This window comes from Boleophthalmus pectinirostris, unplaced genomic scaffold (genome assembly GCF_026225935.1).
Source record: "Boleophthalmus pectinirostris isolate CB_2022bp ecotype Guang Dong unplaced genomic scaffold, ASM2622593v1 HiC_scaffold_8, whole genome shotgun sequence".
Classification (NCBI taxonomy): Eukaryota; Metazoa; Chordata; class Actinopteri; order Gobiiformes; family Gobiidae; genus Boleophthalmus; species Boleophthalmus pectinirostris.
The window spans coordinates 10,000,265-10,024,902 of NW_026571515.1; the positions used below are offsets into that span (position 1 = coordinate 10,000,265).

Below are 24,638 nucleotides of genomic sequence, written 5' to 3' on the forward strand. Positions count from 1 at the left end.
AACGTCAAGCTTCGTCAGGGTTTAGAGTCCGTTTAATCCAGGTTTTTGTTCTAATTTACGTCTAAAATAGTCCAGTTTTAGACCTGGTTTAGTTCTAGTTGAACTCGGAAGATCAATTATTTTCTGAAGTGGTAAAAAAGTGCGAAAAGTTTGAGAAAAATCTGAGCACCGGGCAGAAAGAAAAGTAACAATGTCAAGCTTCTTCAGGGTTTAGAGTCCGTTTAATCCAGGTTTTTGTTCTCATTTACGTCTAAAATAGTCCAGTTTTAGACCTGGTTTAGTTCTAGTTGAACTCGGAAGACCAAATATTTTCTGAAGTGGTAAAAAAGTCTGAAAAGTTTGAGAAAAATCTGAGCACCGGGCAGAAAGAGACGAATAACAATGTAATATCGAATGTTTCTGTTGTAATCATGTTATGTCATATTATGTCATGTTATTTCATGTTATTTCATGTTATTAATGTTATTTCTTCGTCTGAAATGTCCCGCAGTGTGTCATTACTTGTTTCCATCTTGCGATTTATTCACTTACCTTTATTTTACTGCTAAAAAATAACTTGCAAAAACCAAACAAACATGTATTTTTGTCGTAAGCGTCGCCGCCTCTACGCAGATCTGACCTGTAACTCCGTCTGGTGGCTTCGTCGTCTGCCCGTTGCTATGGAAATGAGCAAACTTGATGCCCCGTACCGCGGAAACTTCTCGCCAAAGCAGTCATATCGCCACGGAGACGAACCTCTTCCAGAAAAGTTACGCGGAGCAGCTTTAAATCAAGAATAACGTCTCTGAAAAGGCAATATCATCTTGGTTTTTTCGCTTTGGTTACCACGGCAACGAGTGATTTAAAAATGTTTTGTGCAGCGGTTTTTGAGACGCCCCGGGGCAGATCGGCGAAGACGTGGCTGCCGTTTTCGCGGCTGTGGACTCCACCCCCCCCCCAAGTTTCCGGGAACGGTGAGTGAAGTGTCTTGCCCAAGGACACAAAAGCAGCTCTCGATGTTATTAATGTGTGTTTTTGTCATTTATAAGGGCGATTAGTCGGGTTTGTGGAGACGCGAGCCCGCTCAGAGTCAGGAGGCGTGTTTTTTAGTGCAATAAAAACAGCAAAAAATAAAACAAAATACGTAAAAAGTTGTATTTTAGTGAATTTTTGAGCTAAAACGTTTGATACTGCAGCTTTAATGTTGCTTTTTGTTGATGTTTTCGTTTGCTTTTTAAGGGACACGGTGTGATTTTTCTAATGTAGGGTGGGTTTTTTTTCACTTACAGCAATGTTTGTTTATGTTTACTTGTGTGTTTATGTTTTGTTTAATGGGCTCCGGTAAAAATCGTCTGGAAAAATGAACAAAAACAGCGTGTACGAAAACATTTCTTTAACTGCCCATGTCCTGTTTACTCCCTGTTGTTTCTCCCATGCATGTTACAGGGTGGGTGCGCTTCACTGTTTGCATTGTGCCAGCCCCGGGACCCTCTCCACCCCTCCTTCACTCCGCTCCTCCTCTTTCTCTCTCTTCATCTCATCCCCTCCTCCTCCCTCCTCCTCTCATCCCTCGCTTCTTCTTCTTCTGTCTCTTCTCCACCCCCTTTACTCCTCCTCCTCCTCCTCTGTCCCTCCTCTCCCCCTTCTCTGTTGCATTATTTATTTTATCTCTTCTTTTCCTCTCTCCCTTCCTTCCTCTCCTCTCCTCTCCTCTGCTTTTCTCTCTTTTCTCTTTCTCTCCCTCTTTTCTACTCTTCTATCCCTTCTTTCTCTCTCTTCCTCTATCCCTCCGTCTGCTCTTTTATTTATTCTATCTCTCCTCTTCCTCTCCCCTGTCCTCTACTCATCTCTCCCTCTATCCCTTAACTATTCCTCTATTTCTCCTCTCTCCTCCTCTACTCCTCCATTTATTCTATCTTTCCTCTTCCTCTCCCCCGTTCTCTATTCCTCTATTTATTCTCTCTTCTTTTCTCTTTTCTTTTCTACTCCTCCTCTGTTTATTCTGTCTTTTCTCTCTTCCTCTCCTTTAACTGTTCCTCTATCCCTTCTTCTACCTCTCTATTTATTCTATCTCTTCTCTTCCCTCTTCCCATTGGCTATTCTTCTGCCCCTCTCCTTCCTCTTCCTCTATCCCTCCTATCTTCTTTCAACCCTTCCTCTACTCTTTCTATTCTATCTCTCCTTTTCCTCTTCCCCTTGACTACTCCTCTATCCCTCCTCTCTCTTCCTCTATCCCTTCTTCTATTCCTCTATTTATTCTATCTCTTCTGTTCCTCTCCCCCTTCCCTCCTCTACTCCTCCTCTATTTATTTTTATCTTTTCTCTTCCTCTAACCCTTCCTCTACTCTTCTATTTATTCTATCTCTCCTCTTCATCTGCTCCTCTATCTCTTCTTTCCCCCTTCCTCTATTTCTCTATTTATTCTATCTTTTCTTTTCCTCTCCCACTTCCTCCCTCTACTCCTCTTTTCTCTTCCTCTATCCCTTTACTACTCCTCTATTCCTCCTCTCTCTTTCTCTAACCCTTCCTCTCCTCCTCTATTTATTCTATCTCTCCTCTTTCCCCCTTGACTCTCCTCTATCAATCTCTCCTTCTTCCTCCATCCCTTCCCTACTCTTTTATTTATTCTTCCTCTCTCCCTTTACACTCCTCTATCCATCTCTCCCTCTTCCTCTTCTCCCTCCTCTCCCCCTTCAGTGCTCCTCTATCCCTTCTTTTCCCCTCCTCTTCTCCTCCTCTTCCTCTGCTCCTCTACACCTCCTCTCCTTTTTCCTCTCCCCCTTCCTCTACTTCTCCTCTATGTATTCTATCTCTCCTCTTCCTCTAACCCTTCCTCTACTCCTCTATTTATTCTATCTTTCCTCTTCCTCCTCTACGCCTCCTCTCCTCCTTTCTCTACTCCTTGTCTATTCATTCTATCTCTCCTTTTCTTCTCCTCCTCTATACCTCCTCTCCTTTTTTTCTCCTCTCCTCCTCCTCTATTTATTTTCTCTCTCTTCTTCCTCTCTCTACACCTCCTCTCCTCCTTCCTTTACTCCTCTATTTATTCTATCTTCCTTTTTCTATTCCTCTCCTCCTCTCTCCTTTTCTCTACTTTCCTCTATTTATTCTATCTCTCCCTTCTCTACCTCTACACCTCCTCTCCCTCTTCCTCTACTCCTCCTCTATTTATTCTATCTCTCTCTTCTTCCTCTAGTCCTCTACACCTCCTCTCCTCCTTCCTTTACTCCTCCTCTAGTCTATCTCTCCTTTTCCTCTCCTCCACTCCTCCTCCTCTTCTACTTCTCCTCTGTGTATTTTATCTTTCCTCTACCCCTTGACTCCTCCTCCACTCCTCCTCCTCTTCCCCTTCCTCTCTCTTTCTCTACTTTATTCTGTCTCTCCTCTTCCTCTCTCCCTTCACACCTCCTCTCCTTTTTCCTCTCCTCCTCCTCCCTCTACTCCTTCCCTATGCGTTTTATCTTTCCCCTCTTCCTCCTCTCCTCCGTCTCTCCTTCCTCTTCTCCTCCCTCTATCCCTTTAACGCTCTACACTTTCTATGTTCTCACACACCTCCCCTTCATCTTCCATACACGTTACAGGGTGTTCAGTCCAACCCTTGTGCCAGGCCCGGGACCCTCCCCTCCCTCTCCCTCCCTCTCCCTCCCTCCTTCCCTCCTTCTCTCCCTCCTCCCCTCCAGGAACCTGCCTGTTGCTTCTCATCCCACCAGAGCCCAACCAAACCCTCCTTCGCTCCCCTCGCGCTCACTTCAGCTGTGCCTCTACCAGCTCTCGTCCAAAAACGATCTCTCCGCAAACTTTTCCTCTCACTCTCTTTTTTCTCTCCCGTTTTTTTTTTTTGTATTATTATTACAAGACTCCCCCTTTCAAGGACATCCCATCAGACATCTCTACCGGACGGGACCTGCTTCTTGAACGTTTCTTTAATCCTTGGAGAAAGAGAAGAGATTCGGAAGACAGGATGAAGTTCCAGCTGTTGATCTTCTTGGCTGTGGCCGGCCCGTTCTACGCCGTCACGTTTGCAAGTGAGTGATCCATTTATCAAGCTGTCAGCGCTGGCCTCGGTACACGGTGTCCACTAGAGCCTCGCTCACACGTCCATGTGCCCACCAGCTCATACACGCCCTTTTGTCTAGCCCCCTTCCTGCCCCCGCTCTTCTCACAGAAACCTACAAACTTTTATTTATTTAGTTTGTTTTAATCCCGCTTTATTTCTCGCATCACGCCGGCGTTCAAAGGGTTAAGTCGTGTTCGCGGATTTAAGCAGAAGTCAAGAAGGTTCCAGGTGTTTGGGGGGGAAAAAGTTTGAGTTTTGATGGTTGCTTTTCGTGATTAGAATTAAAATTTTTCATTGAAGTGTTTAATATTCGTGTGCAAGTTTGAGTTTAAGATGCTGATTTGATAAAGGTGTTAAAAAGTGGCCAAAATTCTGTCTCCAAATGCACTTACCTCGAGCGTAAAGGTGCATTCTGTAACTTTTCTAGTCTAGGATCTGTCACTTGACTTTATTGCTTGCTCTGAAATGTTCCACAGTAGCTTTAAACGAATCAATCTCGCATTTCCTCAAATCCAGGTGTTTTTTATTTCTTAAAAAAACACGAGCGGGGGGATCGCCTCTCCGCAGATCTGACGTGTGTAACTTGGCTCGCCGGTGTTCAGTGGGATGCTTCGGAGCGTTCTGGACGAAGCGATAACATCACCATGGAGACGAGGAGATAACGGACCCTCACGCAGTGCAGCTCTAACTTGTTTATAAAATTTTGTTGTGAAGTTTTCATTTTAAAAGTGCGTCGTGTAACTTTCCGTCGAGCGTTTTTTTTTCTCCGCGGAGATGTTATTCCTTTGTCTGGAATGTTTCGCAGTATGGCATTAAGCCTTTCTGTCTGCATGGAAACCAAAGCAAGACCAAGTTACAGGTCAGATCTGTGGAGAGGCGACCCCGCTCACCAGTCAGAATGAAAGTTTTTTGAGGTGTTTTTCAGCTACGAATCCACCCGTGATTGAATAAAAGTAAGAAATAGAGCTGTTTAAAGTCATACTGTGGAACATTTCAGACAGAGCAATGGCGTATCCATAGAAACAAGCAGGTGACAGACCCCTCCAACCAAAAAGTTACACAGCGCACCTTTAATTCGCCCAAGAACGCTGAAAACGCGCTACAAATTCAGCAAAAACGACTTCGAATTTCCAAACTTTGCTGCTTCAAATCTTCAAATTCAGCTCCATTTTCAGTGTAATTCTTAAAACCACGAGCCCCGAACCCTCTAATGTTTTATTACGACCCGGTTGTTACTTGCCAAATAGTGAACTCCAGCACAGAACTCCAGTAAATCTCGATGACCTTCTCTTTTAAACTGATGTAACCAAGCACTGCAACCAACATGATTCTATTAATACATTTAACCGGCTTTATCCAGAAAGGGAAAACACGAGTTAATATCACCAAACGGGTCTGGGATTTTGAGTTAACTTAACATTTCTGAGTTCAAAATGCTTGGTTTTTTTGGGCGCCAGCAGTAGAGATGAGCAAAATGGAGCTGAGAATCTGAAATTATAAACAGTTTTTGTTTATTTATGTGTTTTTAGAGTACATTTATAAAAGTATTTCTCCGGTTTACAGTTGTACAGTACATAGACACGCCCATTTTAACACTTAGACTGTTACACTGAAATCTGTGAACTTTTTCTAAACATATATTTAACCGGCTTTATCCAGAAACAGGAGTTAATATCATGAAATAGGTCTTGTATTTTGAGTTAACTTAACGTTCCTTTGTTCATAATGGTCAAGTTTTTTGTTTACCAGCAGCAGGGAGATGATCAAAATGAAATTATGAACTATTATCGTTTATTTCTGTGTTTTTTGTGTACGTTTCTAAAAAGATTTCTCCAGTCTATAGTTGTACAGTACATAGACACGCCCTTTTTAACACTTAAACTGTTACACTGAAGTCTGTGAACTTTTTTAAAACTTAAGCAAGAAAGGAAAACTGGAGTTAATATCACAAAATAGGTCTTGTATTTTGGGTTAACTTAATATTTCTGAATTTAAAATGGGCTTTTTTTTTGCATACCAGCAGTAGAGATGATCAGAATGGAGTTGAGAATCTGAATTTATAAACTGTTAATGTTTATTTATGTGAATTTAATGTAAGTTTCTAAAAAGATTTCTCCGGTTTACAGTTGTACAGTTTGTAGACACGCCCTTTTTAACACTTAGACTATTACATTGAAGTCTGTGAACTTTTTTTAAACATATATTTAACTGGAAAAACAGGAGTTAATATCATGAAATATGTCTTGTATTTTGAATTAACTTCACTTTTTTTAGTTCAAAATGGGCATAGTTTTGGATACCAACAGCAGAGATGATCAAAATGGAGCTGAGAATCTGAAATTATAAACAGTTTTTCTTTATTTATGTGTTTTTAATGGATGTTTCTAAAAAGATTTCTCCGGTTTATAGTTGTACATTCTTAGACACGCCCTCTTTAACACTTAGACTATTACACTGAAGTCTGTGAACTTTTTTAGACGTAAAAAAAGGAAAAAACAGGAGTTAAAATCACAAAATGCGTCTTTTATTTTGAGTTAACTTAACATTTTTGACTTAAAAATTGTGGTATTTTTGCGTACCAGCAGCAGAGATGATCAAAATGGAGTTGAGAATCTGAAATTATAAACAGTTTTTCTTTATTTATGTGTTTTTAATAGATGTTTCTAAAAAGATTTCTCCGGTTTATAGTTTTTAACACTTAAACTATTACACTGAAGTCTGTGAACTTTTTTAAAACATTTGAAAGAAACAAAAAATTGAGTTAACATCATGAAATATTTCTCGTATTTTGACTTTAAACATTTCTTCGTTAAAAATCGTCTTTTTGTAGAGATGATCCAAATGGAGTTGAGAATCTGAAATTATGAACTGTTTCTGTTTATTTTTGTGTTTTTAATGTACATTTTAGTTTTACAGTTCGTAGACACGCCCATTTTAACACTTGAAGTCTGTGAACTTTTTTTTAAACATGCTCATTCTGCAGTATCTTTGCCATTTTTTTGTTTTGCGTTATAATTTTGTGCGTTTTTTATTTACATTTCATTCCCATCCGTAGATCAGACGTGTATATTTTCCCGTTTAATAATTCATAAAGTGGTTTTTGTTTAGTTTTTTTCTCTGGAACCTGTTGACCCCGTCGCTCGTTCAGTCTCCCGCAGATCCACTGTACGAGATGATTTCAGCAGACGTTTCCTCGATCATCTCATTTTTACACTGTCGCCGGTCCAAGTCTGTCTGCGCCCGGGCCAAACTTTGGTGATTCTCGGCACGAGCGAGGGAAGACGGAGAGATAGAGAGAAGGAGAGAGGGATGGAGAGAGAGAGAGAGAGTGTGATGTAATACGGCACAACTCCACAACTGCAGCCGAGGATTCTTGGCACGGGACAAAAGAGCAGAGCAGAATATCCTCTGGAGCGCGACCAAAGACCAGAGCACGAGAAAAGAGAGGGGGAGAAGAGAGGGAGAGAGGGAGAGAGGGAGGGAGGGATAGAGAAAGAGAGAAGGGAGAGAGGGAGAGAAGGGAGAGAGGGAGAGAAGAGAGAGAGGGAGAGAGGGAGGGAAGAGAAGAAAGAGAGAAGGGAGAGAGAGAGAGAGAGGAGAGAAGGAGAGAGGGAGAGAGAGGGAGAGAGAAGGAGAGAAGAAGAGAGAGGGAGAGAGGGAAGGAGGGAGAGAGGGAAGAGAAGGGAGAGAGGGAGAGAGAAGGAGAGAGGGAGGGAGAGAGGGAGAGAGAAAGAGAGAGGGAGAGAAGGGAGAGAGAGAGGGAGAGAGGGAGAGAGAGGGAGAGAGAGAGGGATTGGGGAGACAGAGAGAGAGAGAGGGGGAGAAGAGAAGGAAAAGAAATGGTAAAAGAGGCAAGGAGAGAAGGAAGAGAGAGAGAAGGAAGGAAGAGTGGGAAAGAGGAAGAGAGAGACAGAGGAAGGGAGAGATAGAAGGAAGAGAGAGAGATGGGAGAAAGAGAGAGAGATGGGAGGAAGAGAGGGAGATAGAGAGAGAGAGAGACAGACAAAGAGAGGGAGAGAGAGAGAGGAAGAGAGTGAGATAGAGAGAGAGAGATAGAAGGAAGAGAGAGAGAGAGGGGAAGAGAGAGATGGAAGGAAGAGAGGGAGATAGAGAGACAGGAAGAGAGAGTGATAGAGAGAGAGAGAGAGAGATGGAGAGGAAGAGAGAGAGAGAGAGATGGGAGGAAGAGAGAGAGAGGGGAAGAGAGAGATGGTAGGAAGAGAGAGAGAGAGAGATGGAAGGAAGAGAGAGATAGAGAGGGAGAGAGACAGAGAGAGGAGAGAGAGGGGGAGACAAAGAGACAGAGGGAGACAGAAAGAGAAGTAAGTGGGAGAGAGAGACAGAGAGGAGAGAGAGAAGGAGAAAGAGAGATGAGGAAGAAGAGAGAAAGAGAGAGACAGAGAGAGGGGGAGACAAAGAGAGAGAGGGAGACAAAGAGATGTAAGAGGGAGAGAAAGACAGAGAGAAGAGAGAGGGGAAGAAAGAGAGATGAGGAAGAAGAGAGAAAAAGAGAGACAGAAGAGAGAGAGGAAGACGAGAGGGAGAGAGAGACAGAGAGAAGAAGAGAGAGAGAGGAGGAGGAGAGGGAGATCGAGAGACAGACAGAGAGAGGAAAGAGAGTGAGAGACAAAGAGACAGAAAGAGGAGGAAGAGAGGGAGAGAGAGACTGCGAAAAGAGAGGAGGAAGAGAAGGAGGCAGAGAGAGAAGGAAGAGAGAGGAGGAAAAACTAGAGGAGGAAGGGAGAGAGAGAGAGAAAGAGAGGTAGAGAGGAGGTAGAAAAAAAAGCAGATATGAGGAGAGAGGAGGGGGAGACAGAGATGAAAAGTAGACAAAGAAGAGAGAGAGAGAGAGATTAAACTACCAAACCCACAGACGTGTACTTCACAAGTTGCCGTCGGTGTCTCAGGTTTCTCTCCTTGTAAATAATTGGATTTTCTCTTGGCTTTCTCCGTCTGTTTACAATCTTTCTCCAATCTGTTCACTCCTTCCTCCCTGGTACGATTGTGGTCGTGACACTACGGCTATTGTGCAAACCTTACATCCTCGCAACAAAGAAACACCCTTATTTCTTCTTTTTTTTTCTTTTTTTCCCCCACATGTTTTCTTTTAGTTTTTTCGTCTTTTAATTTTTTCTTTTATTTCTTTTTTTCTTCTTTTATTTTTTTTCTTCTTTTAATTTATTTTGTTTTTTTAATTCATTTTTTTTTCTTTTTATTTATTTTTTTTCTTTCTTTTTTTTTTTTCTTCTTTTAATTTATTTTATTTTATTTTTTTATTTTTTTTTTTTTTATTTATTTATTTATTTTTTCTTCTTTTAATTTATTTTTTCTTTACATTTTTTTTCTTCCTTAATTTTTTTTTAATATACTTTTATATATTTTATTTACATTTACATTGCGTGTTTGAGTCGTTCTGTATTATCTTGAGTGCCGTAAAATGTCTGTTTTCACCTACCCCCTGTCTCCGCCCACTGAAAAAGTTAAAATGTCAGTCGTCGTGAACAGGAAGTCGCTGGAGCCATTTGTACTATCTCCCTCTATCTCTCTTTCTCTCTCTCTTCCTCTTCTTTCCGTCTTTCTCCTCTTTATCTCTAACTCTCTCTTCTCTCTCCCCTCCCTTTCTCTCTTTTCTCTCTCTCTCTGTCTTCCTTCTCTCTCCCTCTCTTTGGCTTACTCCTCTCTCTCTCTCTCTATTTCTCCTCTTTACGTCTCTCTCCCTCTCTTTTCATCCCTCACTCTCTCTCTCTCCCTCCTTTCTCTGCCCCTCTCTCTCTATTTCTCCTCTTTCCATCATCTCTCTCCTCTTTTTTCTCCTTCTCTCCATCTGTCTCTCTCTCTGTGTTCTCTTCTCTCTCTCTCCCCTCTCTCTTTCTTTCTCTCCGTCTCTCTCTATCATTTCTCCTCGTTCCATCTCTCTCCTCTCTCTCTGTCTCCGTCTTCCTTCTCTCCCCCTCTCTTTGTCTTCCTCTCTCTCTCTCTCTTCTTTCTCTCTCCCTCTCTCTCTATTTCTCCTCCTTCCTTCTTTCCTTCTCTCTCCTCTCACTTTTTTCTCTCTCTCCATCTCTCTTCTCTCTCTTTCTTTCTCCCTCTCTCTATTTCTCCTCCTTCCTTCTTTTCTTCTCTCTCCTCTCTCTTTTTTCTCTCTCTCTCTGTCTCTCCCTCTCTTTTCATATCTCTCTCTCTCTCTCTCTCTCTCTCTGTCTTCCCCTCTCTCCCTCCTCTGTCTTTCTTTCTCTCCCTCTCTCTGTATTTCTCCTCCTTCCGTCTCTCTCCTCTCTTTTTTTTCTGTCTCTCCCTCTCTTCCTTCCATCTCTCCCCCTCTCTCTCTCTCTCTGTCTGTCTTCCCGTCTCTCTCTCCTCTCTCTTTCTCTCTCCCTCTCTGTCCATCTCTCTCTCTGTCTCCCTCCTCTCTTTCTCTCTCTCTCTTTTTCTCCTCATTCTGTCTCTCTCCCTCTCTTTCCATCTCTCTCTTGTCCCCCTCTTTCTTCTCGCCCTCTCTCTTCCTCTTTCCCCTCTTTCTCTTCTCTCTCTCTTCCTCTCTCTGTGAAAAACTGTCGTTCTTGAACAGTTTGTTTCACTAAAACATTTTTAAATCATCGTTACAGTTTTTAATCAACAAAAATGTAAAACGACGATCTACAGCACATATCTTAAAGATGCACTGTGTAACATTTCGGGTTGGGGATCCATCACCTTCTGGTTTCCATGGAGACGTCATTGCTCTGCTTCTTATGTCCCACAGTGTGACATGAAACATCTCTACTTTTACATTTACTCAATTACAGCTGATTTTAAAGCTCAAAAATACTCAGAAAAACTCAGATTGTGACTGTGAGCGAGGTCGCCTCTCCACAGATCTGACCTGTAACTTGGTCTGGTTTGGTTTCCATGAAGATAGAAAGGTTTAAAGCCATACTGTGAAACATTCCAGACAAAGCAATGACGTCTTCATGGAGGAAAAACATTTGACCTCTACCAGAAAACTAAAAAAACTAAGTAAATTTTTAGTTTTTTTTTTTTTTGTTTATTTTTAGTGTATTTATATTTTTAGTTTATATTTTTTAGTTTATTTTTAGTTTTATATTTTATATTTTTAGTTTATATTTTTTTAGTTTTTTTTAGTTTATATTTTTAGTTTATATTTTTAGTTTTTTTTGTTTTTTTTAGTTTTTATTTTATTTTTAGTTTATTTTTTTATTTTTTTTTAGTATTTATATTTTTTTATATTTTTAGTTTTTTTTTTTATTTATATTTTTAGTTTTATATTTTTAGGTTTTTTTTTTTTAGTTTATTATATTTTTAGTTATATTTTTAGTTTTTTTTTTTTATTTATATTTTTAGTTTATATTTTTAGTTTTTTTTGTTTATTTTTAGTTTATATTTATATTTTTAGTTTATATTTTTAGTTTATTTTTAGTTTATATTTATATTTTTAGTTTATATTTTTAGTTTTTTTTAGTTTATTTATATTTTTAGTTTATATTTTTAGTTTATATTTTTAGTTTACAATATTTTCTTTAAATTTATGAACACACTTTTATTAAATGTTGAAAAGCTATAAAACTAATACGTAATTGTAATATATTACTTTTTAATGTTTTAAGTTAAGTTAGTTTGCGTTTGTTTTCAACATAAAGCTTTTTATTGTTGTCAAAAATATCGAAAATCGTAAAATAATCGATATTAAAACTAGTCTCATCGTACAGATATGAAACCACGAGGGAAAATAAAACAAAATATTCAGATTTAAAGTTGAAAATTCACATTCTAGTGTTTAAATAAAGACTTTTTATTATTATGGTCGTATCAGAATCAGTTTTGAGTATAAATCGAGTTTGAAATTGTCGTATTGTTCTGTTTTTGTCCTGCTATCACATTTTATTCCATCCTTATCTGTCTCGTGTCTATAAATACACAGTTTTCTTTTTAGTTTATTTATATTTTTTTTATTTATATTTTTAGTTTTTTTTTGTTTATTTTTAGTTTATATTTATATTTTTAGTTTATATTTTTAGTTTTTTGTTTATTTTTAGTTTATATTTATATTTTTTATATTTTTATTTTATTTTTTTTTAGTTTATTTTAGTTTATATTTATATTTTTAGTTTATATTTTTAGTTTTTTTTTTTTTTTAGTTTATTTATATTTTTAGTTTATATTTTTAGTTTTTTTAGTTTTTATTTATATTTTTAGTTTATATTTTTAGTTTTTTTTGTTTATATTTTTAGTTTATTTTATATTTTTAGTTTATTTTTTTTAGTTTTTTTATATTTATATTTTTTTTTTTTATATTTTTAGTTTATTTTTTAGTTTTTTTTATTTATATTTTTTAGTTTATATTTTTTGTTTATATTTTTTAGTTTATTTATTTATTTTTGTTTATATTTTTAGGTTTTTTTTTTGTTTATTTTTAGTTTATATTTATATTTTTAGTTTATATTTTTTTATTGTTGTCAAAAATATCAAAAATCGTAAAATAATCGATATTAAAACTGGTCTCATCGTACAGATGTGAAACCACGTGGGAAAATAAAACAAAATACTCAGATTTAAAGTTGAAAATCACATTCTGGTGTTTAAATAAAGAGAGTTTTTATTTTCGTTGTGATATCAGAATCAGTTTTGAGTATCGAGTTTGAAATTGTCGTATTGTCCTGTTTTTGTCCTGCTGTCACATTTTATTCCATCGTTATCTGTCTCGTGTCTATAAATACACAGTTTTCCGTAGTTTTCCCACAGTTTTCCGTGGTTTTCCGTGGTGTTCCGTGGTTTTCCGTGGTGTGTGGTGGTCAGGGGAGTGGGGCAGGGGGCGGGGCCGGGTCCAGCTCCTCTCGTCTGCTGCACTTTAAGTTTAATAATAAGCAGACTGTCTATTTTTAAGTGTCTCTTTCGGAGGCGCCCGTCCCACCGGCCCGCTCCCCCTCTTCCTCTCTCTCTCTCTCTCCGTCTCTACCTCCGCCCGCTCCCTCTCTCCGCCCCTCTGCCCCTCCGCCCTCTGCCCCTCTGCCCGCCACATGTGTCAGGATCAGGCTCCGCCCCCTTGGCATTTACCCATGTTTGGTGGGATATTAAAACCCTCAGTCCCCTCTCTCTCTCTCTCTCCTCTCTTTCTCCTCTCTTCTTTCTTTCTCTCTCTCTTGTAACTTGCCATCTCTTTCTCCTCCCCTCTCCTCTCTCTATCTCTGTCTCCCTCCTCTCTTCTGTCTTCCCTCTCTCTCTTTCCTCTATCTCATTCCCCTTCTCCCTTCTCTCTCCCTGTTTCTCCTTTTCTCTCTCCTCTCTCTCTTTCTCCCTCACTCCCTCCCTCTCTCTATCTCTCTCTCTCCTTGGTCTTCTCGCTCTCATTTTCTCTCTCTCTCCTCTTTCTCTCCTCTTCTTTCTTTCTCTCACACTCTCATGTTTTTTTCTCTCTCTCTCTCTCTTCCCCCCTCTCTCTCCTCTATCTCTTGGCCCTCCCTCCTCTTCTCTCTCTCCCTATCTCTCTTCCCTTGCTCTCTCTCGCTCCCTTATCTCATGCCCTTTCCCCCTCTCCTCTCTCTCCTTCTCTGTCTCCTTCCTCTTTTCACTCTCTCTCATTTTCTCTCTCTCCTCTTTTTCTCTCACTTTCTCTCTTCTCTCTCTCTCCTCTATCTCTCCTTTTCTCTCTCTCTGTCTCTCATTTTCTCTAAATCTCATCTTTGTTTCTTTCTGTATTTCTCTTCTCTCCCCCTTTCCTCTCTCTCTCTCTTGCTCTCTCTTCCCCCTCTCTCTCTCCTCTCTCTCTCACCTCTCCCTCCTCTCTCTCTCTCTCTTCCTTCCTCTCTCCCCTCTCTGTCTTCTCTCATTTTCTCTCTCTCTCCCTTATCTCTCTTTCTCCCTCTCTCATCTGCTCTCACTCTCTCCTTGCTCCTCTCTCTCTCTTTCTCTCTCTCTCTCATTTTCTCTCACTCTCCTCTTTCTTTCACTCTCTTGCTCCTCCCTCTCTCTCCTCTATCTCTTGCCCCTCCCTTCTTTCTTTCCTCTCCTTTCTCTCTCTCCCCTCTTAGCCCCCCTCCTTCTCTCTTTTCTCTCATTTTCTCTCCCTCTCTCTCCCTTATCTTTCATTCTCCCTCTCATCTGCTCTCCCTCTCTTTCTCCTTCCTCTCTCTCTTCTCTCTTCCACCCTCTCCTCCCTCCCTCTATCTCTCCCTCTCTCTCTTCTCTCTCTTCTACCTTTTTTCATTCTCCCTCTCACCTGCTCTCCCTCTTTCTCCTCCCTCCCTCTCTCTCTCTCCTCCCTCTCTTCTCCCTCTCTTCTCTCTCTCTCCCTCTCTTCTCCCTCTCTCCTCCCTCTCTTCTTGCTCTCTCCCTCTCTTTCTCCTCCCTCTCTCTTCCCTCTCTTCTCTCTCCATCTCTCCCTCTCTCTTCTCTTTCTCCTCCCTCTCTTCTCCTCCTCTCCTCCCTCTCCTCTCTTCCCTCTCTCTCCTCCCTCTCTTCTCCTCCCTCTCCTCTCTTCCCTCTCTCTCTTCCCTCTCTTCTCTTCTCCTCCCTTCCCTCTCTCTCCTCCTCTCTCTCTCCTCTCTCTCTCTCTCTCTCTCTCTCTTCTCTTCTCTTCTCTTCTCCTCTCTCTCTCTCTTCTCTCTTCTCCCTCTCTCTCTCTTCTCTTCTCCTCTCTCTCTCTCTCTTCTCTTCTCTTCTCCTCTCTCTCTTCTCTCTCCTCCTCTCCCTCTCTTCTCTTCTCTTCTCTCTCTCTTCTCTTCTCCTCCCTCTCTCTCTTCTCTTCTCCTCCCCTCTCTCTCTCTCTCTCTCTCTTCTCTTCTCTCTTCTCCTCCCTCTCTCTCTTCTCTTCTCTCTCTCCCTCTCTCTCTTCTCCTCTCTCTCTCTCTCTCTTCTCTTCTCTTCTCTCTCTCTTCTCTCTCTCTCTCTCTCTCTCTCTCTCTCTTCTCTTCTCTCTCTCTTCTCTCTCTCTCTCTCTCTCTCTCTCTCTTCTCTCTCTTCTCTCCTCTCTCTCTTCTCTTCTCTCTTCTCTTCTCTTCTCCTCCTCTCTCTCTCTTCTCTCTCTTCTCCCTCTCTCTCTTCCTCTCTTCTCTTCTCTTCTTCTCTCTCTCTCTCTCTCTTCCCTCTCCTCTCTCCTCCTCTCTCTCTCTCTCTTCTCTTCTCTTCTCCTCTCTCTCTCTTCCCTCTCTCCTCTTCTCTTCTCTCTTCTCTCTTCTCTTCTCCTCCCTCTCTCTCCCTCCCTCTCTCTCTCTCTCTTCTCTTCTCTCTCTTCTCTCTTCTCTCTCTTCTCTCTCTCTCTCTCTCTCTCTCTCTCTCTCTCTCTCTTCTCTTCTCCTCTCTCTCTCTCTCTTCTCTTCTCTCTCTCTCTCTCTCTCTCTCTCTCTTCTCTTCTCTCTCCCTCTCTCTCTCTCTCTCTCTTCTCTTCTTCTTCTCTCTCTCTCTCTTCTCCTTCTCTCTCTCTCTCTTCTCTTCTCTTCTCCCTCTCTCTCTTCTCTTCTCCTCTCTTCTCTTCCCTCTCTCTCTCTCTCTCTTCTCTTCTCTTCTCTCTCTCTCTCTCTCTCTCTCTCTTCTCTTCTCTTCTCCTCTCTTCTCTTCTCTCCCTCTCTCTCTCCCTCTCCTCCCTCTCTTCTCTCCTCTTCTCTCCCTCTCTCTTCTCTCTCTCTCTGAGCGTGTTGAGCAGAAAGGGTCCGTCTCTATTTTTAAACGAGTCTCTTTACACATTAGCCCGGTCGCTCCATTAGCGCCGAGACGATAACATGTGACGCCGGGGCTAAACATTCGATTAGCGTTGGCGTGCGGTCGACTCGCCGTGCGCGTGTGCGTGTGTGTGTGTGTGTGTGTGTGTGCGTGTGTGTGTGTGTGTTTACTGCCGTTGTGCCGTTGAGCCTTTGAGCCTTGCTGTTCTCTCTGCTCTGCGCTCGTATCTCTGGAGGTTTTCGGGTATTTCCGTTCTGTAAACTCTTTCACATCCGCTCAATGTTTACATTTACTGTCCACTGTAACATGTTCTTATATAAATATAAATCTAAAACGCTCATCACGTCGTCTCACTGCTTTTATTTTATTATTATTATTATTTTATTTATTTATTTCATGTTTATCTTTTTTTTCTGTTGCTGACAATATTTTATGTGCAAACTTTTTTCCGTCTGCTTGGTTCTCCTGATCAGTTTTTATTTATTTATTTATTTTTTTAATAGATATATGAGTTTTAAAAAGTCTATAATTGTGTTTTTAAATTTTTATACTGAAGGAAAAATAGAGAGACTTTTTATTATTTGGACCAAATTGGATTTGAGTGACGATTCATGTTTGTTTTTCCAGTGTTTTTATTTATTTATTTAATTATTCATTATTTTTTTAATAATCTGGCTAAACCAGGACTAAACCAGGACAAAATCTGGACTAAACCTGGACTAAAGCAAGACTAAACAAGGGCTAAATCAGGACTGAACCAGGACTGAACCAGGACTGAACCAGGACTAAACCAGGACTAAAACCAGGACTGAACCAGGACTAAATCAGACCTGAACCAGGACTAAACCAGGACTGAACCAGGACTAAATCAGACCTAAACCAGGACTAAACCAGGACTGAACCAGGACTAAATCAGACCTGAACCAGGACTGAACCAGGACTAAACCAGGACTAAACCAGGACTAAATCAGACCTAAACCAGGACTAAACCAGGACTGAACCAGGACTAAACTAAGTCTCAACCAGGACTAAACCAAGTCTCAACCAGGACTAAACTAAGTCTCAACCAGGACTAAACCAAGACTCAACCAGGACTAAACCAAGACTAAACCTGGACTAAACCAAGACTAAACCATGACTAAACCAAGTCTCAACCAGGACTAAACCAGGACTAAACCAAGACTAAACCAAGACTAAACCAAGTCTCGACCAGGACTAAACTAAGTCTCAACCAGGACTAAACCAGGACTAAACCAAGACTAAAAGGGACTGAACCAAGACAAAATTAGAACTGAACCAACTCTAAACCAGGACTAAACTAGAATACACATCTAAACCAGGTAAACCAGACTAAACCAGACCTAAACCAGACTAAACCAGGACTAAACCAAGACTCAACCAGGACTAAACCAGGACTAAACCAGGACTAAACCAGGACTGAACCAGGACTAAACCAGACTAAACCAGACCTAAACCAGGACTGAACCAGGACTGAACCAGGACTGAACCAGAGGACTAAACCAGTACTGAACAAGGACCAAACCACGACTAAACCAAGACAAAACCAAGACTCAACCTGGACTAAACCAAGACTCAACCAGGACTAAACCAAGACTAAAACCAAACTAAACCAAGACTAAACCAAGTCTCGACCAGACTAAACCAAGTCTCAACCAGGACTAAACCAGGACTAAACCAAAACTAAACCAGGACTAAACCAGGACTAAACCAAGGCTAAAAGGGACTGAACCAAGACAAAATTAGAACTGAACCAACTCTAAACCAGGACTAAACTAGAATACACATCTAAACCAGGTAAACCAGGACTAAACCAGGACTTAACTTGGACTAATTCAAGACTAAACCAGTCCTAAAGTTGAACTAAACCAACTGTAAACCAGGACAAAAGCAGAACCATGTAAACCGGGACTAAAACCAGACTAAACTTAAAACCACGTCCAAATAATAATCTACATAATTTATCAACAAAACACAACTCTGAGTCTGTTTTTGAGGAGGTAAAAACTTTATAACACGTCTTGAGGTGGAGCATGGGAGGCTTTTTTGATTTCTTTCTAGTTTTTAGCATTTTTTGTTTATGAAAATTGCTAAATTGGGAAAAAATTAAATAAAAGTTTGCATAAATAATTACAAAACAACCGCAAGGATTAAAAAATATATAAAAATTATTCTTTTCTGTGTTAAAAACAAGTGAGTCTTAAAAAGTAAACCCGTTTTTTTTAATCATTTTAACTTCTAACTTTAACTAAATTTATTCCAATTCCAATTTGGACAAAGTGTAACAAAAATAGTCCCACATTTGTATCAACAGAGAGAGTAAAAACAGGAAGGGCATCTGGCTTATAAACCTCTATTATGAATTAGTTTCTTTCTTGACTTCCGATTGGTCAGTGAGCTGCCAGTCTGCCCAGTCCCAGCCCTTAGCCCCGCCCCCGCCGTGCTCCTATTGGCCGAGAGTTTTCAAACGTTGACTAATTAGATTCAGGATTTCGCTGGAGACTTTGTGAGCTCATAAAACGCTGAAAGACGATCTGTTACAGGAGCTGAGAGAATTATTGTGGTATTAGGTAACCTTCAGGGTAGATAGACTTTCTTTTCTGGTTTTTAATAGCGCCCGTAACTACATGGAAACTTTTAAAGGTCCTATATTACGTAAAAATTGACTCTTGTGAGATTTAAGACGTGTTATAATGTTTTTACCTCCTCAAAAACAGACCCGGAGTTGTGTTTTTTTGATAGGTTATGTTGATTATTTAGACGTGGTTTTAAGTTTAGTCCTGGTTTTAGTCCCGGTTTACGTGGTTCTGCTTTTGTCCTGGTTTAGAGTTGGTTTAGTCCAACTTTTTGTCTTGGTTTAGCCCCTGTTTCGTCCTGGTTTAGACCTGGTTTAATCTTGATTTAGCCCTGGTTTAGTCCTGTTTCAGTCCTGGTTTAGACCTGGTTTAGCCCTAGTTTAGTCTTGATTTAGTCCCGGTTTTACTCCTTGTTTAGTCTTGGTTTAGTCCTGGTTTAGTTTTGGTTTAGTCCTGGTTTAGTTCTGGTTTACCCCCTGTTTAGTCTTGGTCTAGACCTGGTTTAGGCCTGGTTTAGTTTTGGTTTAGTCCTGGTTTAGTTCTGGTTTACCCCCTGTTTAGTCTTGGTCTAGACCTGGTTTAGGCCTGGTTTAGCCCCTGATTAGTTTTGAGTTACTCCTTGTTTAGTCCTGTTTCAGTCCTGGTTTAGACCTGGTTTAGCCCTAGTTTAGTCTTGATTTAGTCCCGGTTTTACTCCTGGTTTAGTGTTGGTTTAGTCCTGGTTTAGTCTTGGTTTAGTCTTGGTTTAGTCCTGGTTTAGCCCTAGTTTAGTCTTGATTTAGCCAGTCCTGTTTAGTCTTTGGTTAGTCCTGGTTTTTTAGTCTTGGTTTAGTCTTGGTTTTAGTCCTGGTTTAGTCTTGGTTTAGTCCTGGTTTAGTCTTGGTTTAGTCTTAGTTTAGTCTTGTTTAGCCCTGTTTAGTCTTGTTTAGTCCAGTTTTCTCCTGGTTTAGTTATTGGTTTAGTCCTGGTTTAGTCTTGGTTTAGTCCTGGTTTAGCCCTAGTTTAGTCTTGATTTAGTCCCAGTTTTACTCCTGGTTTAGTCTTGGTTTAGTCCTGGTTTAGTCTTGGTTTAGTCTTGGTTTAGTCCTGGTTTAGTCTTGGTTTAGTCCTGGTTTAGTCTTGGTTTAGTCTTAGTTTAGTCTTGGTTTAGCCCTAGTTTAGTCTTGATTTAGTCCCGGTTTTACTCCTGGTTTAGTCTTGATTTAGTTTTGGTTTAGGCCTGGTTTAGCCCCTGTTTAGTCTTGATTTAGTCCTGGTTTAGTCTTGGTGTAGTCCTAGTTTTGCCCTTGTTTAGCCCCTGTTTAGTCCAGTTTCAGTCCTGATTTAGTCCTGGTTTTAGCCCCTGTTTAGTCTTGGTTTAGTCCCGGTTTTAGTCTTGGTTTAGTCCTGGTTTAGTCTTGTCTTGGTTTAGTCCCGGTTTAGTCCTGTTTCAGTCCAGTTTCAGTCCTGATTTAGTCCTGGTTTTAGCCCCTGTTTAGTCTTGGTTTAGTCCCGGTTTTAGTCTTGGTTTAGTCCTGGTTTAGTCCTGATTTAGTCCCGGTTTAGTCCTGTTTCAGTCCAGTTTCAGTCCTGATTTAGTCCTGGTTTTAGCCCCTGTTTAGTCTTGGTTTAGTCCCGGTTTTAGTCTTGGTTTAGTCTTGGTTTAGTCCCGGTTTTAGTCTTGGTTTAGTCCTGGTTTAGTCTTGGTTTAGTCCCGGTTTAGTCCTGTTTCAGTCCGGTTTCAGTCCTGATTTAGTCCTAGTTCACTAAGTTGCGTTTCCCGTCTAACTTCACAAAACCTGGATTTTCTGTATTTTTTAAAGATGCACTATGTAAATTTTCGGTTCGTTTCTATGGAGATGTCATTGCTCTGCCCGGAATGTTCCACATTATGACATTAAACAGCTCTACTACTTTGCATTTTCTCAATTACATGTGGTTTTATAGCTCGACCTGGACAAACTGAGCCCGTGTTTGTCGTCAACAACACGACGGCGCTGTTCTGGTCGCTCAGAGTTAAATATCACAAAGGTTTACGTGGTTCTGCTTTTGTCCTGGTTTAGAGTTGATAAAGTGCAAGTTAAGTCCTGGTTTAGTTCTGGTTTAGATTTGTATTCTGCTTTAGTCCTGAGTTAGAGTTGGTTAAGTCCTAATTTTGTCTTGGTTTAGTCCCTGTTTAGTCTTGATTTAGTCCCAGTTTAGTCCTGTTTCAGTCCTTTTTCAGTCCAGGTTCAGTCCTGATTTAGTCCTGGTTTAGTCCCGGTTTTAGTCTTGGTTTAGTCCTGGTTTAGTTCTGGTTTAGTCCTGGTTTAGTCCTGGTTTAGTCTTGATTTAGTCCCAGTTTAGTCCTGGTTTAGTCTTGATTTAGTCCCAGTTTAGTCCTGTTTCAGTCCAGTTTCAGTCCTGATTTAGTCTTAGTTTTAGCCCCTGTTTAGTCTTGGTTTAGTCCTGGTTTAGTCTTGATTTAGTCCCGGTTTAGTCCTGTTTCAGTCCGGTTTCAGTCCTGATTTAGTCCTGGTTTTAGCCCCTGTTTAGACTTGGTTTAGTCCTGGTTTAGTCCTGGTTTAGTCCTGAATTAATCCTTGTTTAGTCTTGATTTAATCCTGATTTAGTCCTGTTTCAGTCCGGTTTCAGTCCTGATTTAGTCCTGGTTTTAGCCCCTGTTTAGTCTTAGTTTAGTCCCAGTTTTAGTCTTGGTTTAGTCTTGGTTTAGTCCTGATTTAGTCCTGGTTTAGTCCTGATTTAGTCCCGGTTTAGTCCTGTTTCAGTCCGGTTTCAGTCCTGATTTAGTCCTGGTTTTAGCCCCTGTTTAGTCTTAGTTTAGTCCCAGTTTTAGTCTTGGTTTAGTCTTGGTTTAGTCCTGATTTAGTCCTGGTTTAGTCCTGATTTAGTCCCGGTTTAGTCCTGTTTCAGTCCGGTTTCAGTCCTGATTTAGTCCTGGTTTTAGCCCCTGTTTAGTCTTAGTTTAGTCCCGGTTTTAATCTTGGTTTAGTCCTTGTTTAGTCCTGATTTAGTCCTGTTTCAGTCCGGTTTCAGTCTTGATTTAGTCCTAGTTCACTTAGGTTCCGTTTCCCGTCTAACGTCACAAAAATTTTTTTCAGTTACATGTGGTTTTATAGTTCGACCTGGACAAACTGAGCTCGTGTTTGTCAGTATTTGTCAGTATTTGTCAGTATTTGTCAGTATTTGTCAGTATTTGTCAGTATTTGTCAGTATTTGTCAGTATTTGTCAGTATTTGTCTGTATTTGTCTGTATTTGTCTGTATTTGTCTGTCAGTATTTGTCAGTATTTGTCAGTATTTGTCAGTATTTGTCAGTATTTGTCAGTATTTGTCAGTATCTGTATTTGTCAGTATTTGTCAGTATTTGTCTGTATTTGTCAGTATTTGTCAGTATTTGTCAGTATTTGTCTGTATTTGTCAGTATTTGTTGTATTTGTCAGTATTTGTCAGTATTTGTCAGTATTTGTCTAAGTATTTGTCTGTATTTGTCAGTATTTGTCTGTATTTGTCAGTATTTGTCAGTATTTGTCAGTATTTGTCAGTATTTGTCTGTATTTGTCAGTATTTGTCGTCAACAACACGACGGCGCTGTTCTGGTCGCTCAGAGTTAAATATACTTGGTTTGCGTTTCCTCTCGAACTTCACAAAGCCCATGTGTCTTGTAAAACGGCGCTTCACCTCCTGTTCCCCATTTGCAGTCTGTATAATGAGCTGCGTCTGCGTCTCCGGGCCCCGTGACGCCTCCCGAACTCTCCTCCCGAACTCTCCTCCGACTTCTCCTCCGACTCCTCCATCCCTCCTTCTCCGTTCCTGTTCCCGTCCCTTCCGTCCCGCAGAGGAAAGTTCTTCTAACGTTCCAAATATGAGACACATGCTCCAAAAATGCTCGGTCATCGCTGAAGTTTCCGTCAGCGAAAAGAACACGAGTGAGTTTAAGGCCGTTTTTTTTTTTTTTTTTTTTTTACTTTTCCGGTGGAGGGTGCGTCAGATTTTTACTGTTTTGCCTGGAATGTTTCGCAGTATTTAGGAATTAAACCGTTTTATCTCGATGGAGACCGATCTAGACCAAGTTACAGGTCAGATCTGCGGAGAGGCGACCCCGCTCACAGTCAGAATCCGTATCCAACCGACTTTGATCCCAGAGGGGCCGGATCTGAAAACTCATGGCATGTAAACCCCAAAAATATAATAAGTTCAAATATTTGTGCAGAGAAACGCAAATCGATGACAGAAATCTTTGTTAACTGATGAAGTCTTTCTTTACAAAATATTATATTATTATGAACAACCTGAAACGTTAAGAAAAATGCAATTTCAACACAGTGTTTTAATTTTTTCTAAACCAGGACTAAACCAGGATTAAACCAGGACTAAACCAGGACTTAACCAGGACTAAACCAGGACTAAACCAGGACTAAACCAGGACTAAACCAGGACTAAACCAGGACTAAACCAGGGCTAAACCAGGTCTAAACCAGGTCTAAATCAGGACTAAACCAGGTCTAAACCAGGTCTAAACCAAGTCTAAACCAGGTCTAAAAACTAAACCAGGTCTATAAACCAGGTCTAAACCAGGTCTAAACCAGGTCTAAACCAGGCTAAACCAGGTCTAAACCAGGTCTAAACCAGGACTAAACCAGGTCTAAACCAGGACTAAACCAGGTCTAAACCAGGACTAAAACCAGGTCTAAACCAGGTCTAAACAAGTCTAAACCAGGACTAAACCAGACTAAACCAGGTCTAAACCAGGTTCTAAACTAAACCACTAAACCAGGGCTAAACCAGGTCTAAACCAGGTCTAAACCAGGACTAAACCAGGTTCTAAACCAGGACTAAACCAGGTCTAAACCAGGACTAAACCAGGTCTAAACCAGGTCTAAACCAGGACTAAACCAGGTCTAAACCAGGACTAACCAGGACTAAACCAGTCTAAACCAGGACTAAACCAGTCTAAACCAGGTCTAAACCAGGACTAAACCAGGACTAAACCAGGTCTAAACCAGGACTAAACCAGGTCTAAACCAGGACTAAAACCAGGTCTAAACCAGGTCTAAACCAGGACTAAACCAGGTCTAAACCAAGTCTAAAGCAGGGCTAAACCAGGTCTAAACCAGGTCTAAACCAGGTCTAAATCAGGACTAAAGCAAGACTAAACCAGAACTAAACCAGGACTAAACCAGATCTAAACCAGGTCTAAACCAGGTCTAAACCAGGACTAAATCAGGACTAAAGCAAGACTAAACCAGGACTAAACCAGATCTAAACCAGGTCTAAACCAGGTCTAAAGCAAGACTAAACCAGGACTAAACCAGGACTAAACCAGGTCTAAAACAGGTCTAAACCAGGACTAAACCAGGTCTAAATCAGGTCTAAAGCAAGACTAAACCAGGACTAAACCAGGACTAAACCAGATCTAAACCAGGTCTAAACCAGGACTAAACCAGGTCTAAACCAGGACTAAACCAGGAATAACCAAGACTAAATCAGGACTAAAGCAAGACTAAACCAGGACTAAACCAGGCCTAAACCAGATCTAAACCAGGTCTAAACCAGGTCTAAACCAGGTCTAAAGCAAGACTAAACCAGGACTAAACCAGGACTAAACCAGATCTAAACCAGGTCTAAACCAGGTCTAAAGCAAGACTAAACCAGGACTAAACCAGGACTAAATCAGGTCTAAACCAGATCTAAACCAGGTCTAAACCAGGACTAAACCAGGTATAAACCAGAACTAAACCAGGAATAACCAAGACTAAACCAGGACTAAACAAGACTACACCAGGTCTAAACCAGGATTAGACCAGGACTAATCTTGGACTTGAGAGAGAGTGAGACAGAGTCCACAAAGCACGATCGGGCGACAGCTGCACTGAGCCCCGGCCCCGGCCCGGTCCTTTCATCTGCGGTCACCCGACAGTCTACGCGGGCGCACCTCCTGGCCAGTCCCAACAAACAGTCCTGGTTTAGTTCTGGTTTAGTCCTGGTTTAGCACCCCAGCGCTCCTCACTTCTTCTCCGTTCACGTTTATACTGTGTTTCTGTGTAATAAGATGCTTTTATAACCATGAAGTATTTATTGAGGAGTGGATTGTTTCAGACGGAGCACGACTGAAGTCAAGGCAAGTTTATTTGTACAGCACGATTCGTACACAATGTTATTCAAAGTGCTTTACAGAATAAGAAATACATTAAAATCACAATACAAACAAATCAAAACATAAATAATCATCATAAAATTAAAGATTAAAATTAAAAAAGGAGAGAGAGACATTAATTGCTGTATTTTCCCGGGCTATTAGACGCGCTCTTAAGCATCTAAACCCATCAAAAAACGATCGCACACCCTGCAATCCAGAGCGCCATATACATGAATCCA

General features: G+C 40.7%; 1 protein-coding gene across 1 annotated transcript in view; it reads left to right on the plus strand.

Moving 5' to 3' along the window:
• Positions 1-3,626: 3,626 nt before the first annotated feature.
• Positions 3,627-24,638, plus strand: part of si:ch211-156j16.1 (uncharacterized protein LOC564557 homolog) — an 85,400-nt gene continuing 64,388 nt past the window's right edge. The window contains exon 1 of the mRNA XM_020923318.2: positions 3,627-4,004. Coding sequence (XP_020778977.2) covers positions 3,941-4,004 — 64 coding nt within the window. The 5' untranslated portion in view covers positions 3,627-3,940. The remainder of the gene's footprint in view (positions 4,005-24,638) is intronic.